This window comes from Mauremys mutica, chromosome 7 (genome assembly GCF_020497125.1).
Source record: "Mauremys mutica isolate MM-2020 ecotype Southern chromosome 7, ASM2049712v1, whole genome shotgun sequence".
NCBI classification, from domain to species: Eukaryota; Metazoa; Chordata; order Testudines; family Geoemydidae; genus Mauremys; species Mauremys mutica.
The window spans coordinates 37,919,458-37,935,980 of record NC_059078.1 but is presented as its reverse complement, the minus strand read 5'-3'; the positions used below and the strand labels follow the sequence as shown (position 1 = coordinate 37,935,980).

The window sequence follows — 16,523 nt, the reverse complement described above, 5'->3', positions numbered from 1 at the left end:
GCAGATAATTATATCCTTTCTATAGCTTTTTTGAAACATCCTTTAAAATTCTTTAGGATGATCCAAAAATGTATATAACTGCTATAATATATGATTGAATTCTACATAGGGGACCATGCCACTACACTTCACTTGATGCCTTTACGTTGTCCATTCTCATTGTGTTGGTTTAGTGTTAAATGATTTGTTCATAACCTACCACTGACAATGTTGAATACATTTATGGACAATAAAATATTGAAGATAAAGACACTCCCATGTTTCAAAACAGATTAGTTTTCCTGATAGAATAGTAAGAATAGCCAAAATTAAGAAGCAGCCTAGCCAGTGTCAGGCAACAGTTACGTAACAACATATTTGGAGCTCTGCTCATGTACACAGATTTAGAGTGGCCCCAGTTGCCTACCTTACTTTAGCTCCTTGGCACCACTCCAGCAGCAGAGAAGGTTCAGAATTTGGCTAGATCTCAGCAGCGGATAATTTGGCCTTTTGGGGAGTCCTTGGCTGGTGTAGAGCCAGCATAAGTAGCTACACCACCCTCTCCTGGCCTGAACATAAAGGGCATGTGAAAGACAGAAGGACCATGGCTGGAATGCTACTGAGCTCCAGCTACTCTCAGATGACGGATGGCACTTTAGGGGCAGGTACCAGCATTCATGGTTTCGATCAGCCTTAAAACTATGCTGGAGCTAGGGCCAGTATATCACCAGTTCAAGAACTAGGGAGCTAGCTGCTCTGTGACACCACAACACTGTGCCTAGTGGACACTGGGCTAGTATTTCTAAGGGTATGTCTACACTACCTGCAGGATCGGTGGGCAGCGATCGATCCAGTGGGGATCGATTTATCGCATCTAGTCTAGACGCGATAAATCAATCCCCTTGCGCTCTCCCGTCGACTCCTGTACTCCACCACCGTGAGAGGCGCAGGCAGAGTTGACAAGGGAGCAGCAGCAGTCGACTCACTGCGGTGAAGATAAGTAAGTAACTCACATACGGTAAGTTGATCTAAGTATGTCGACTTCAGCTACGTTATTCACGTAGCTGAAGTTGCTTAACTTAGATCGATACCCTCCCCCCCGTGTAGACCAGGCCTAAGACACTACTATAGTAAATGAAAATTCAGTAAAGCTGACAGACTCAGGAGAAGACTGAATTTAAAGCAACTGTCCAGCTAACAAACTATCCAATTAGGTCTATATAATAATGAGGACTTGATTTTATACTGATGGGAACTATTTTTTCCACACAGGTACAAGCTCTGGGTTGACACTTGTTCTGAAATGTTTGGGGGTTTGGATATCTGTGCTGTCAAAGCTGTACATGGCAAGGATGGAAAGGATTATATTTTTGAGGTAAGATGTGCCATACTTGTCAATATAAGCATTTCCTTGTTAAGAGACCTGAGTAAAACCACTTTACATATGATTTAGGCTTCCAACTCAGGTTGTTTGCATTTCAGAGGATGTAGTGTATTTAACAATGTTTAAGTCATAATGCAAGACCACATATCCAAGTTAGGGGCACAGCTTGCTGGAAAATGTAACCATATCATAATGTTTTCTAGTGCCTGAGGAAACGTACACACACTATAAACAAAACCAAATGGAGGTGTCTTATTTTCCCAACTCAAACTTTCCTTCCTAAATGGGCTCACCAAGATTACTTTGGAGTAAGATTTGTGTACAACACTATCCCAAGGGAACCCCAACAAAAGTATATCTTTACATGGAAAGGGAAATTAAGAACCTTGTTTTCACTATGTGCCTTTTTTTCAGCCTAAAATGCAATTTTTAGGTCTGATACCCCATGAGCCATCAGTGCTGGAAGACACTGCTGGGCTTTTCAAAATGATATAGGAGTTTCTAGACCTGATGATTCTTGATCATTGGGCTTACCCCCACCCTGCCCCCAAAAAAGCCATCACAGATTATTTATGTATGTAGTCCATTGGGGGGAGTGGCTCCTCCCCCTCCTGGTCTGTGGGCGGCCAGTCCATGCCACTACGTCTCCACATGTCACCTGTCATGGGGAATCAGCGGGGCGACGGGAGACGCGAGCTTGGGCCTGTGATCAAGGCCAAACAACAAACACAGTTACGGAGCCCCAGACCCTGGTTGGGGCAGGGCAGCAGAGTGTCTCGGGCTCAGGCCTGTACTCAGGCTGGGCAGCAAACAGCCAGTTAGCACAGGCCCTTGATCAGGGCAGGACAGTAGAGTCTAAAGGGCTCAGGCCTCCACTCAGGCTGAGCAGCAAACAGTTGGGCCTCCTAGTTCTGGCAGAGGGCCGACAAGCACAGGCTTCTTGCCTGTGGGGGGAGGGAATGCCACCCCACAGATTGGGGTGGCAGGCGGAATGCAGGCCCACCCACTCCACTGCTTCCTGGCCAAGGGCCCTAGCAGTGGCAGCAGTGTACTTCCGGTCCTGTCCACTGACTTCCAGCAGGAGAGTTGAGCGTGGTGTAGCTCCATCCACCAGAGTTCAATGAGGGGCTCCTCCCCCTCTGGGTCTGTGGGTGGCCAATCCGCCCCACTACAATCTAACAACGCAGGATGCTTTCAGCATCTCAGGACAGTCTGTCCCTAGGATCCCTGTTCCATTTTATTCAAATCCCCCCAAGTCGGGTTCTGATTTTGCAAAAACAAAAGCAAGAGTGGTTTTATCCAAGCCACCAAAGTACACTGGTATCCCAGAGACAGGTTCTGGTTTTGTCCTCTCATGGATCATGATATCCATTTCTAAATAAAACCAAAAGGTTTGGTTCTTTTGTGTTCTGCTTGATAGATTCCAAAAGAAGAAAATACATAAAGCTGCTTACAAATGCAATTAAAATTCATTTGTCATCACTGTCAAGTGCTAAGCACCCACGACTCCCACTGACATCAGTAGTAGTTGAGGGAACTCAGAAGCTCGCAGGATCAAACTCAGTGCTGTACTCCTCAAAAATTAGAGTTCATCAGTAGTAGCTCCCTCACATCTTGAAGAATGTGAACTGTAGAACTCCTGTTTCCTCAGACAACATGCCTGGCTACATCAAAACAACTCTATACACTTCCAGCAGGATGAAAGCCATTCCATTCTAACCCCTTATTTTCACTCCCTTGTATATTGCAACTCTCTCTGAAATATCCATGCTTGTTTTCAGCAATAATTTCAATTTTTGTTAAGTTTCTATAAAGCTGGTTAAAATGGCTGATTGTAAGCATGGAAGTTTTCCTTTAAAAAAAAATCTCCTTTTTGGTCCTTTTTCTGCTAATTCAAAATAGAGGATAGTGCTTGAATTTGCAATTTACCATGGACTTAGAGCACAATCTTGCGAGGTTCTGAGCAACACCTGCAAAATGGTAAGCACCTGCCAACTGAAGTTAACATGCGCTCAGTAACTTTCTAGATGAGGACCAGTGTCTGTGACAGGTCTGAAAAATGTTTTCACTGATTAAAAAAAATTGTGAATGAAAGTGTCATAACAGACATGCACAATACTTCATTTTTCTTCCTCCTTTTGAGCACATGCCCTGGCCATCTGCACCAGATATACTCCTGTAGAAGCAGCAAAGAATCCTGTGGCACCTTATAGACTAACAGATGTTTTTGCAGCATGAGCTTTCGTGGGTGAATACCCACTTCTTCTTGCATCCGAAGAAGTGGGTATTCACCCACGAAAGCTCATGCTGCAAAAACATCTGTTAGTCTATAAGGTGCCACAGGATTCTTTGCTGCTTCTACAGAACCAGACTAACACGGCTACCCCTCTGATACTTGACAGATATACTCCTGTTTTTAAAAAAAATTCTAATCAACTGTAGTGAGCCTACTTAAGCACCATTTAAAAATATAATACATACAATACATAGAATACATACAATAGACAGTGCAATTACGAACTGATAGAAGTATGGTAATTCTTTGCTGAAATTACGAACTGATAGAAGTATGGTAATTCTTTGCTACTCTACAGAGTCAGCTGAATTGTTTTGGAAACGGTATCACATTCATCAGCATGGATTGTTAAAAGTTTTATTATCCATTGAGATGTAGAACTGCTCTAGAAGTTCAGATTCATGACATATGTAAAAATCTGTGATTTCCTATAAACATGTAGTGATTGGTATTAAAAAGTCAACATTTACTGCACAGTTGTTCTGAGATATCACAAAGGTTGCCTACTTTAAGATAGGGGGAAACTTGTGGTGTCTCAGATATGGTTTGGTAACCGAGGGTAAATGCTGACTTTTTAAACGTCAAGCTGTATAAACACACTTGCACCCAATACAGTAAGATGATACAAATGCTAACTTTTAAAAATAGTAGACCACAGCACAATGTAGGAACACTTAAGTCAAATTCAGATGCAATGTTAGGACCCCTTTAACAAACACATCCTCTCAGACAGGAGGACTGGGTCCTTTTTAAATACACACTTTCTGTCTAGGCCAGGGGTTCTCAAACTGGGGATCGGGACCCCTCAGGGTGTCGTGAGCTGTCAGCCTCAACCCCAAACCCTGCTTTTCCTCCAGCATTTATAATGGTGCTAAATATATAAAAATGTGGTTTTAATTTATAATGGGGGTCGCACACAGAGGCTTGCTATGTGAAAGGGGTCACCAGTACAAAAGTTTGAAAACCACTATTCTAGGCAGATACCCTCTATATAATACAAGGTTCATGATTTGGGACATACATAAGCAGAGACTCACAATATCAGGATATCCATGGTACTTAGGCACTATGTGCATTACCTCTAGACTTACGCTGAAAGAAAAGTAATTCTAAATTATTATTATAATTGTATGTCTTATGAAAATAACACTAGCTCTGGCCTGTGAAAGCTTATTACCCAATTTCATATTGCCCATCACTTTTCATTTTATATGCTGTTATCATTAATCATATTCCCCTGGTAATTTAGCTGGTCTGTTTTGTGCTGTGGATGGTCATTTCAGATTTCCATGATTTAAAGCTCTGCTTCTTTTCAGTCCTCAAAGTCTTTAAGCAATAGACAGTACCAGAATCAGATACAAAGTGCTGACACCATATTATATCTCATGAACTTAATGTTCTAGCTGTACTCTTAAAGCACCTTTTCTAAAGAGATCCATTACTTATGTTTTAGTCCAATGCCTGCTCACTGTATGCAAGAGTTATTTATTTGATATTTTATCCAAGTCTAAAGAAGGCTAAAGCTATTCTTCATTGTTCTGAAATAGTTTTCTCTGATACATGTAGGTGGATTGAATGTGGTTCTCCTGTTGTCTGGCACATTTTCCATAACAACCAGCTAATTATTTGCATTTTAAAGCCTCCTAACTGGGCATGTAATATTGCTAGCATACTTGTTCTGTACCAATGATGCGAGTGATCATAAATAATATGGAAGTATTTTTGAAATACACTGAATTCATAAAGACAGAAATATGTCATAAGTGCTAAGCAACACTGAAGCAAATTTACAGACACTTAGCAACTTGAAGTAAGAAATAAGTTTTATTCTGAAAAAGAAAAATCTACAGACCCTAATCTTCAAATATTAGCCTCTTTTAGAGTTTTTCTTCATGGGGCTTCATGTTTTGCTTTGACATGTTAATAAATGGTTTTCAATGTCTTTGGCTATCAACAATTACAGTTTAAAATACAGATTTCTAGATATATTAGGTTTCTGGTTTAGGTCAAACTTCTCACCAGCAGCACCTCCTCTTCTCCATGCAGACAGACAGGAACTCCTTTTTAACCAACCCTCCAGGAGGATTTTTCCCCTGGTTTGGAAGGTGCTGCTTGTTGAGACCAATACAATTATTATTCCTTAGCACTTACTGAATAGAAAAGATTAACATTGGAGCAGCTCCTATTCCTTCCTCATATCACCGATCAAGAATGGCGTCAATTAATGTTTTGGGACTGGCTGGCTAACCATAGTGGTGTCTCCAGTTGTTCTCTGGCAGTGGTGACCTTGACTGCCACTGGTGTTGCAGGACTGCACTGCATCTATCATGCTATACCCCCACCCCCATGCCCTTCTTCAGGGCTCCTCGCAGAGAATATGGATTGTTTGTTTTGCGGCCCTTTGTAAGTGAAACACCCGCTCTTCCATCAGCTCAAAAATGCTATTCTCTGGGTTTGGCAGTCACTTCTGCCTCTCCCTCAGCATCTGTACAAACAACATTCCATTAGAAGCATTATTCCCTGTGGTTACAGAGATCTGTCCCCAGAATAAAAAAAGCTGAATTTGTGTCCTGTCTCAGGAGCAGGCTCTCTCTTTGGAAGAGGCTGATGTAACCACTAATTAAGAGTGGACAGCAAACCATTCCAGCTGTCTCTGGGTGCCTAAATCAGTTAATCTCTGCAGCTGCACTGCTCTTGAAACTAAGGGGTGGCACTCATCTACTTTGCCATATCCTGACACACTTAGTGGAGTGGTACTCTTCAAAACCTGGCATGTACTCCTATGTCTGTGACTCAGCATTAAAGCTAGTTAAATTTTGGGAAATTTTGATTTTTTTTCTAGTGAAAAATATCAAAATTTGGTGATGAAAATGTGGGGAGAAGTTTGGCAAAACTTCCTCAAATCCTCTTTACCCACAATTTTCTCAAATTTAAAAAAAAATAACATTTTGATGAAATGTGGACTGCTCTTGTACCAGAGGCCCAGGGCTTCCAGACTCTCAGACTAGCTGGCTACCTGCTCACCTGCATGGTGGGGCTGACCTGGAGCCACAGACCCTTCTGACTTCTTTGACAGGGTAACTGGTTTGGTGGATGGGGGAATGTGGTGGACTTCAGCAAGGCTTTTGACACAGTCCCACAGAGGGCTGGATTACCCAATAGGCAGACTAAGCGTGTGCTTAGGGCACCAGCAAAGCAGGGGGCACCAAAAAAAAAAAAAAGATTTTTTTGGGAAAAAAATTGATATTTGATATTTCAAAAAAAGCATTGAAGTAGCCATGGGAAAAATCAGAACTTTATTAGACTTCCTTACACTCCACTACACACTCCTCCCCCATTTTTCTGGTCTCTTTTATCCCCACCTAAACCGGGGGGGGGGCGGGGCATCCTATGAACGTAGATTGAAATAATGCGAGGAAATCAGCGACTGTAACTGATCATCCTACTCCTGGTAGTAAAACAGACATTGTTCTAGAAGGTGTGGATGTGTCAGAGACTGAACCTGCTCATGCTGTAAATAATAGGAGAAAAGATCCTGCTATGTGGGTTGATTTCAGTACCAATGATGTAGCTTACTGGATAGATCGTGGACCAAATGACTGTCAACACCACACTGGGCCATTTGACAAATCACGTTGGACTTTTACCAATGGCAAACAAACAAGATATTGTCCACAAAAAATATTTTTGGCATGAAAGCGAATGGTGAGAAATACACTCGAGAATGGCTACTGTATTCACCATCAACAGGGTCTGTGTACTGTTTTGTTTGCAAACTTTTTGCTTATAAACCTTCAACATCCCGGTTTGCTGCAGATGGATTTAGTGACTGGCAGAATGCTGTTTTAATTGAACAACATGAAAATAGCACTACTCACAGAGATTCAGTGTTGACATATTTAAATTGAAGACAGGGCTTTGAATTGACACAAAAATTGGAAGAACAAATTAAAGGGGAGCATGAATACTGGCAACATGTCTTGAAGCGTGTTATAGCTATTATTCAAACATTAGCTGAACGTGGTCTGCCTTTCCAGGGATCAAATGACACATTTGGATCATTGCAGAATGGAAATTTCTTGGAATTGTTGGAGCTTGTGGCCTAGTTTGACCCATTTTTAGCAGGCCATATCTCAAAATATGGGAATGTTTTAAAATATGATAAACCCATCATATTTATCCAAGACAATATGTGATTAACTCATTGGTCAAATGAGTGACAAAGTTCGTTCAGCTATTGTGGATGAAATAAGTACTGCTTGGTACTTCAGTTTATCTGTCAACTCTACATCTGATCTTTCACATATTGATCAATTGAGTATTGTACTAAGGTATGTGTCTCCCACAGATGGAAAACCAGTTGAAAGATTTATAACATTCCTCAATTTGAAAAGCCACACTGGTGAAGAAATGGCAAATCAAGTACTGCATTATCTGTGCCAAGTTTGCAAAATAGATGTCTCAAAGTGCTGAGGTCAGTCTTATGACAACGCTGCCAACATGTCAGGGCGTTATCAAGGAATGCAGAAGAAGCTTTTAGAACAGAACAAATATGCCATATTCATACCATGTGCTGCACACTCTCAATCTTGTTGGCTGCAGTGCTGTTGATTGTTGTCCGGTGGCAGTAAGGTTTTTCTCAACAGTCCAGTTACTTTATACATTTTTCTCTCCCTCAACACACCGATGGGCAGTTCTTAAAACATATTTGGGCAATGATCGTGTGTTGATATCTCTTTCTAATACTCGCTAGGAGGCACATGCAGTGGCAACAAATGCAATTCTGGAGTCCTACTCAAAGATTGTGGATGCATTAGAAAGTATAGCTAAAGACCAATCACAAAAGGGAGAAACTATACGAGACGCAGAAAACATTGCAAACAAGATGCAAGAACTAGAGTTTGTATTCATGCTGACCATGTGGAATGAAATTTTACAACACTTACCACACAAGTCAAGCTCTCCAAGAAAAAGAATTGGATTTGAAAACATGTGCAGACCTCTGTCAATTATTAGCAGACCACTTGCACACTTTGAGGAATGATTTCGAAAGATTTGAAGACATAGCAAAAGATATCTTGCCTGATACTAACTACAAAGAAGCCCAGTCCTGCAAGCAAATCAGGAAAAAACAAGCAAATGATAGCAGTGCAACAGAAACAGCATTGAATCTTAGAGACAAATTTCACTTGTCTACTTACTATGCTATAATTGATACACTTGAAGCTCATATGAAGAGGAGAGGTGAAGTGTACAAAGAAGTATCAAGTAGATTTTCTTTTCTAAACGATATGGACTTATCTGACAAACAATATTCACAAGGTTCCCAAAAGCTAGTTCACTCATACCCTGTTGATGTGAACATGAATCTCTGTGGAGAAGTACGGCAGTCCCACTGTTATGCGCGCAAAAAGTTTAATGAAACAGGAAAAATGAAATTCAGTCACATTGATCTTCATGACACAATATTGAAAGACGGAATACAATGTGTATTTCCAAATGTAGAGATTGCACTATGTATTTTTCTAACATTGATGATTACTGACTGCTCCGCAGAACGCTCTTTTTCTCAGCTGAAAAGAATAAAAAAACCCTCAGAGAACAATGTATCAGGACAGATTTGATTCACTTTCCCTATTCTGTATGGAAGCGGACATCCTTCGTTGAGTCAGCTTTGATGAACTTATCCAGAATTTTGCAATCAGAAAATCTAGAAAGAAGCTATTTTAATTTCAGCATACATCTAAGTTTTGTGTCATTTCGAAAAATAAATTATTTTACGGCATAGTATTGTTTTTATTTTGAATTATATGGGGGGGCACCATAATCTTTTCAGTGCTTAGGCCCTCTAAAAGTCTTAATCCGGCCCTGGTCCCACATGACATTCTGATAAATAAGCTGGAGAAATGTGGGCTTGGCAGAACTACCATTAATTGGATACATAATTGGTTAAACAACTGCAAACAAAGAATAACTATTAATAGAATGATGTCAGGTTAGAGGGAGGTCTCAGTGGGTTTCCACAGGGACCTGTTCTGGATCTGGTGTTTAATGACCTAGATGTAGGAATAGAGAGCATCCCTGATCAAATTTCCAGATGACACAAAGCTGGGCAGGGGTTGCCAACACTTTGGAGGATAGAGCTAAAATTCAGAGGGATCTTGATAAATTGGAAAACTGAGCTATAAACAGCGGCGGCTCCAGACACCAGCGCTCCAAGTGCGTGCCCGGGGCGGCGAGCCGCAAGGAGCACCCTGCCGGTCCCTGCGAGGGCAGCAGTCAGGCAGCCTTCGGCGGCGCATCTGTGGGAGGTCCACCGGTCCTGCGGATTCGGCAGCAATTCGGCGGCGGGTACACCGAAGCCGCGGGACCAGTGGACATCCCACAGGCATGCCGCCAAATCCGCGGGACCAGGGACCTCCCACAAGCAAGCTGCCGAAGGCTGCCTGACTGCCGTGCTTGGGGCAGCAAAAAAACTAGAGCCACCCCTGGCTATAAAACAACAAAATGAAATTCAACAAAAGACAAATATAAACCAAAGGCACAAATACAGAATGGGGGATAACTGGTTTGGCAGCAGCACTGCTGAGAAGATCTGGGAGTAGTGGTGGATCACAACTTCAACATGAGTCATGTTGCAAAAAAATGCTGTTGCAAAAAAAAAAAAAGTGCAATTTTAGGTTGCATACAAGTCACAGGAGGTGATAATACTGCTCTACTCAATGCTGGTTAGGCTTCAGCTGGAGTACTGTGTCCCATTTTGGTCAGCAATGTATAGAAAGGATGTAGAGAAACTGGAACGGATCCAGAGGTGATTGACAAAAATTATTAAAGAGATGAAATGCAAGCCATATGAGCAAAGACTGAAGGAACTGGGTGTGTTTAGTTCAGAAAAGAGGAGATTAAGGGGGGGACATGATAGCAGTTTTCAAATTCTTGAAAGGCTGCCATTAAAAAGAAGCAGAAAAGTTGTTCTCTCTTGCCACAGAGTGTAGGACATGAGTCAAGGGGTACAAACTACAGCATAGCAGATTTAGATTAAATATCCGGAAAAACTTCCTAACTATAAGAACAGTAGGACAATGGAACAGACTGCCTAGGGAAGTTGTGGAAGCTCCTTCACTGGAGGTTTTCAAAAGGAGGCTGGATAGCCATCTGTCTTAGATGGTTTAGACACAACAACTCCTGTATATTGGCAGGAGGTTAGACTTAGAGGACCCTTGTGGTCCCTTTTAACCCTATGATTCTAAGTCCATCAGAGGACCTCCTCGCTCCACGGCAGGAAGGCTAGAAGTCCTGAGAGTGACAGTTTGAGTCACACAGCTGCGGACATGGGGCTTTCAGCTCCTAGCTCCATAGCAGGGAACCTGGCAGCCCTGGCATGGTGGGGCTGTAACTGGAGCCAGGGACCCAGGCAGTCCACATGATGGGGCTACCCTGGAGCCATGGGCCCTCGAAGCCCAGACTTCCCCAGCAGTTTGCCACACAGGCTGTCAGGGAACCAGATAAGTCCAATAGAAGCTTGCCTGTCATTTGATGAAAGTTCATCACATCCAACTCCCTTTCACAAGATATTTCAGGTTCAACAAAGTGGCATTTTCCTACCAGCTCTACTTGAAACTCTGATTATGATCCCTACTCCTCTTTTAGATAGGGGGTCTTTATGAGCATTCTTTGCCTAACTGTTAAACATTGTCTAGAACATTCCTACATTTTTTGAAAGAAAAGAATAGCTACATCTTTACTATGTTGTAGTCATTCCTTTTTGCTATCACTGCTATTTCTGATGAATTCTAGCTGGCTTTTCCAGCAGAAAGGTATCATTCTGAATACTTGTGGCAACCCATGTCCTAGGGCAAACTTTTTGGCCTGAGAGCTACATCAGGTTTCTGAAATTGTATGGAGGACCGGTTAGCTGGCTATGTGCTAGGGCAAAGGGAAGCCTTGGCAGATTTACTTTCATACTGCAAAGGACTGTGTCTGTAAAGTCAAAGTCCTCCCCAAACAGCCAGATGTGGCCCAGTCCCCACCCCCATCCGACTCCCCGCTTTTCTCGCCCCCTGATGGTGTCCCCAGGACTCCTGCCCCATCCACCCCTCCCTGTCCCCTGACTACCCCCCGCCCCTGCATCCAACCCCTCCTCTCATTCCTGACTGCCCCTCTGGGACCCTTGCCCCATCCAACCACCCCTTCTCCCTGACCACCCCCGGAATCCCTGCCCCTGATTGCTCCCCACTGCCCCATCGAACCCCCCCTCTCCTTCCTGCCTGCCCACTCAGGACCCCTGCCCCCATTCAACCCCCCTGCTCCCTGCCCTCTGACTGCCCCAACCCCTAGCCACACCCTCGCCCCCAACCATCACCCTGAACTCTCCTGCCCTCTATCCAACCCCCGCTGCTCCCTGCCCCCTTACCGTACTGCCTGGAGCACTGGTGGCTGGCGGCACTACAGCTGCACCGCCCAGAGCACCAGCACAGGCAGCTGCACCGCCCGGCTGGAGCCAGCCATGCCACCGCGCAGCACAGAGCACCGGGTCAGGCCGAGGCTCTGCAGCTGCGCTGCCCGGCAAGAGCTCGCAGCCCCACCGCCCAGAGCATTGCGCCGGAGGCGGGGCGAGCTGAGGCTGCGGGGGAGGGGGAACAGTAGAGGAGGGGCCAGGGGCTAGTCTCCTGGGCCAGGAGCTCAGGGGCTGGGCAGCAGGGTCCCACGGGCCGGATGTAGCCCGCAGGCCGTAATTTGCCCACCTCTGTCATAGGGACAGACTAGTATTCTACAGACTGTTGTATTTAAAAAGTAGCTGGCTATGTGCTAGGGCAAAAGGAAGCCTTGGCAGATTTACTTTCATACTACAAAGGACTGTGTCTGTAAAGTCAAAGTCCTATTAGAGAGTAATGAAGCTAATTAAAGAATCACTTAGCTAGAAGAATTGGTTGTCAGGTTTATCAGCAGGAAAGCCAAGTAATTATTCTGTGCAGCTATCAGAGCTGTTCATTTAGTTTCTGTTCTTTTCACCTCAATTTGAATATTCAGCTGCCATTACCATTACACCAAAGACATGCTATAGAAATATGAATGAATTTTATGAATTCAACATTTAGCTTTAACTGTCTCACAAGTTTATGCTAATAAAACATCTAACTAATGTCCATTTACAGGGTTCAACTTCTTTTCATACTTATAATATAGATAGATAGAATGACAAATGTAAAAAAAAATGCTTCTCTAGTTTTAACACACTGTTGCACAGCAGCAAGAGTTGGTACTTTGAACACTGCTTTGCATTGCAGAGTACTAGTGAGTGCCATCTCGCCACAGTTCATTCTTGGAAAACCAAAACTGGAAGAAGCTACACAAGATAATAGTGGTACAAGAACCCAAATTAGATAGAATCCTTTACATTGACCCCACAGCTCAGAGGCATCCTCTTGATTTGTATTTAATACTGAATTGGTTTGTGGAATTTTACTGATACCTACCCTAAAATCAGTCTACAGGACCTTCTTCCCTCCAGAAACCAGCTTCCGACCTGTAGATCTATAAACAACCGGCTTTGATAACCTTTCAGATTTCATTCATTATATTTTGGCAGCTTTAAGCAGGTAGGAGTCTTATGACTTTTCTACATGGGGAGTTAATGCAGAATAGTTTGTGCACTTTACATTTATGCTTTAGCTTACACCACACTAATTTCCCAGTGTAGACGTGCCCTTAAAAATAGATAAATTCATTATCAGTTTCACCATCTGTAAGATGGAGATGATACTGACCTCCTTCGTAAAGAGCTTTGAGACCTATTGATGAAAAGCAGTATATAAGGTCTAGCTGTTATTAAATATAACTCACATTAGATAGAGGTTTTTATTTTACAAGTGTTATAACTTTTTAATTTGAAACAGATTTCTTAAAGATGTGCTCCCAGGTGCCAATAAATTTACCTACAGGTTTAGTGAGTTTGCTCTTTGGAGCACAGATGGAAAAATACAGTATACTAATGCAGTGATAGATCATCAACCCTAAGTGCATTATCTGTTACAGATTTCCTACAAAAGTGCTAGAGAGTTCTTGCTCAGGGTGGCCCCTGGAGTGCAAGCCAATATGAAGGGGAGAAACTAAGGTCATGGTCCTATTGGCACATAGAGGAAAGCAGGCTGCATAATTTTAAGGAACAATGAATCTTATATACTCAGGACCTGAGGGAGGAATTGTGCCCATAGGGAAATACAGCTCTGCACCATCCCAAGCACGCTCCAGATTAAGGACACAATCTGGCCCGAAAAAGATGGTCCCTAAATATAATACCAAATCCACTATTCCCTCATTCCTGTCAACGTTATCATGGGATTGCATCTGTTTAAATAGTTTCAAATATGGATAATCAGGCAGCAAGATATTCTTAGGTGCACTTAAAATATTTTTAAACAAACTTCAAATTATCTACTTTTAGAAAATACCAGCACCAGTAAAGTTTAGGATTCTTTACATTTTATCTAAAAGATAAACAATACCTTAAATATTGTTTTTACAATGTAGTTTGCCCCAGTTCACCATTTATATCCCAAGATGCAGCAGAATATGGCCAATTTGAATCAGTGTAACTGTGTGAAAATTAAAGAAATCTTTTTTAAGGTAGTGTCTGCTATGCAGTTGTGGTCAAAGAAATGGAGTAAGCAGGACTGATACAACAGATTCTTTGGTTAGCTGGCTGGACTAATGGTTTACTGGTAGCTCACCACTTTTCTAATTTCAAACACATCAACCAACCACAGTGCAATAGTTGGATTATTCTCCTTCTGTTTCCCATGTGGTTTCTTTGCCACACTAATTATACATTCCAAAAGGCTGTATTCACCAGTGGTGGGCTTCTTTTTTCATTAACTTTTTATTATATTTTTAGATAAAGATACAACAAACATATGTTATGTAGTAAAATAAATAGTCACTGCAAACCATCATTAGCTAGTGAACTGGAAATTCAGTGTCCAGTAACTACTTCACATGATTTATTGATATGGGTCTAATTACATCGTATCATAAGTACTTATCTTATACCCCCAACTGGCTATACATCAGCTGTTGGGCAAGTTGTGGCTAAAGTGACCAGATAGCAAGTGTGAAAAATCAGGACAGGAGATGGGGGGGTAATAGTTGCCTATATAAGACACAGCCCCGAATATCAGGACTGTCCCTATATAATCGGGACATCTGGTCACCCTAGTTGTGGCAAATGCTCCCTATATTCAATGTCCTCAGCAATTTTAGTAAGGCCATATATCAATTAATGCATCAGGAGACAAACAGCCAACACACAGTGCTGTACGCAGTATCTGTGTAAAATGTAACTTGGAAAAAACAGCTTGTGTTTTGGACATTGTTCTGCCACATAGGTGGGATTGAAGCTGTTGAAAGGCATTTCTTGTTAGATGCCATATTTAAAGTAATAGTGGAAAATAAATAGATCTGGTGTGTCAAAGGAAGCACTGAATGAACAGCCAAACAAGTGCTGAGGCAAGAGAAGTGCACAGCTGTAATGCACTGAGGGTCCCAACAGACTTGACACTAGTGTGCTGAGAACAAACTGGCAAAAAGAGAGAACAGGGATCAAAGCATCAGAAAAAGGACACAGCCACCAAGATCAGGGATGCTTGAGTACTGAAGAGATGAGGCAGACAGGTGCGTAAACCCCACACATGTGAGCCAACAGCCCCAATAATTTAATATTTGTACAGGACCTGATTAGAAAGTAAGAGATGGCAAATGACACACAGTGAGCTTTCCTAGAATCTGAAAGGCAGGAAATTGAAGAAGTGCTGTCTCCTGCAGGGAACTGATTGGAAGGGAATGTTCAGAGAGCAGCATTATTATCCTGCATTGGGTGGCATATGAAATCTAGTGGAGGGACTGGCTTCTGCTCTGCCTTACTACTGCTGCCTTCAAGGCTTAAAAAAACCCTTAAATGTGAGAGTAATTCTGGCACTCTCAAGCTAAGAAGCAAGTAATCCTTCACAGAAGGTATCTGTAGAGAACACAGAGTATATTTTTCTTCCTAATAAAATAGTTAATACGACTTATCTGGGCCAAGTGATGTTCTATACAAATGTACTTTAAGAATTAAGATGCTGTATATAATGTTCTACTAAAACTTAACTAACAGAAATATCCAGACAATTCCTCCACATTAGAGGGCTTGACAAAGTTTAAACACACACAAAGCATCCTGTTTATAACTAGTCTGCTTGCAATATGTAGTGGTTTTTAAAATAACATTTAAACACAGATCCAAGTATTTCTTCACTACCTCATACAGCTACTATTTAAAGCCTTGGAGTTTTCATTAAAAAACGTTTCACAGAAAAAGACATCTGTAACTTATAAAGTGTAATGTGTTTACTTTTGCAGATGTCAACAGAATCATGTTCTGCGGAGTCATCGTGAACAATGGTCATAAAACTCTTGTCAATTTTAACTTTTGCTCATATGTACTATAGTAATTGATTCCATAAGGTGTATTTCTCTTAGCACATGATAACAGTCTTCTTAAGAACAGTTAACAGCTCTGTGACCTACTTTTGAAGATAAGGAGAATAAATGCATAGCAGTAGTCACAGAAACAGCAGCAGCACCAATTAATTCATAAATTTTCAGAACCACTAAGTCCATATGGTGTGTAGTGCTCTTGCGTTGTGTAATGAACCTGGTATGTAGAATCACTAGGCCCCTCTGCCTACAGAATCACAACAACTCCCTCTGCCTGTGTGTGTGTGGAGGTGATTTAAATACTCAGATCCTGGCTATGAGGCTGGAGCTGGTTAGAAAGGGGGAATAAATGTCACTTCCATGATGTTTTTGCTACTTCGTCTTCCCACT

The 16,523-nt window shown here is 42.1% G+C and overlaps 1 protein-coding gene across 2 annotated transcripts in view; it reads left to right on the top strand.

The window, feature by feature from the left end:
- The window catches only part of SYN2 (synapsin II), a 440,231-nt gene that overhangs the window by 382,820 nt on the left and 40,888 nt on the right, over positions 1-16,523 (top strand). For both annotated transcript variants that reach the window (XM_045023283.1, XM_045023284.1), the window contains exon 9: positions 1,252-1,354. In XM_045023283.1, coding sequence (XP_044879218.1) covers positions 1,252-1,354 — 103 coding nt within the window. The remainder of the gene's footprint in view (positions 1-1,251; positions 1,355-16,523) is intronic.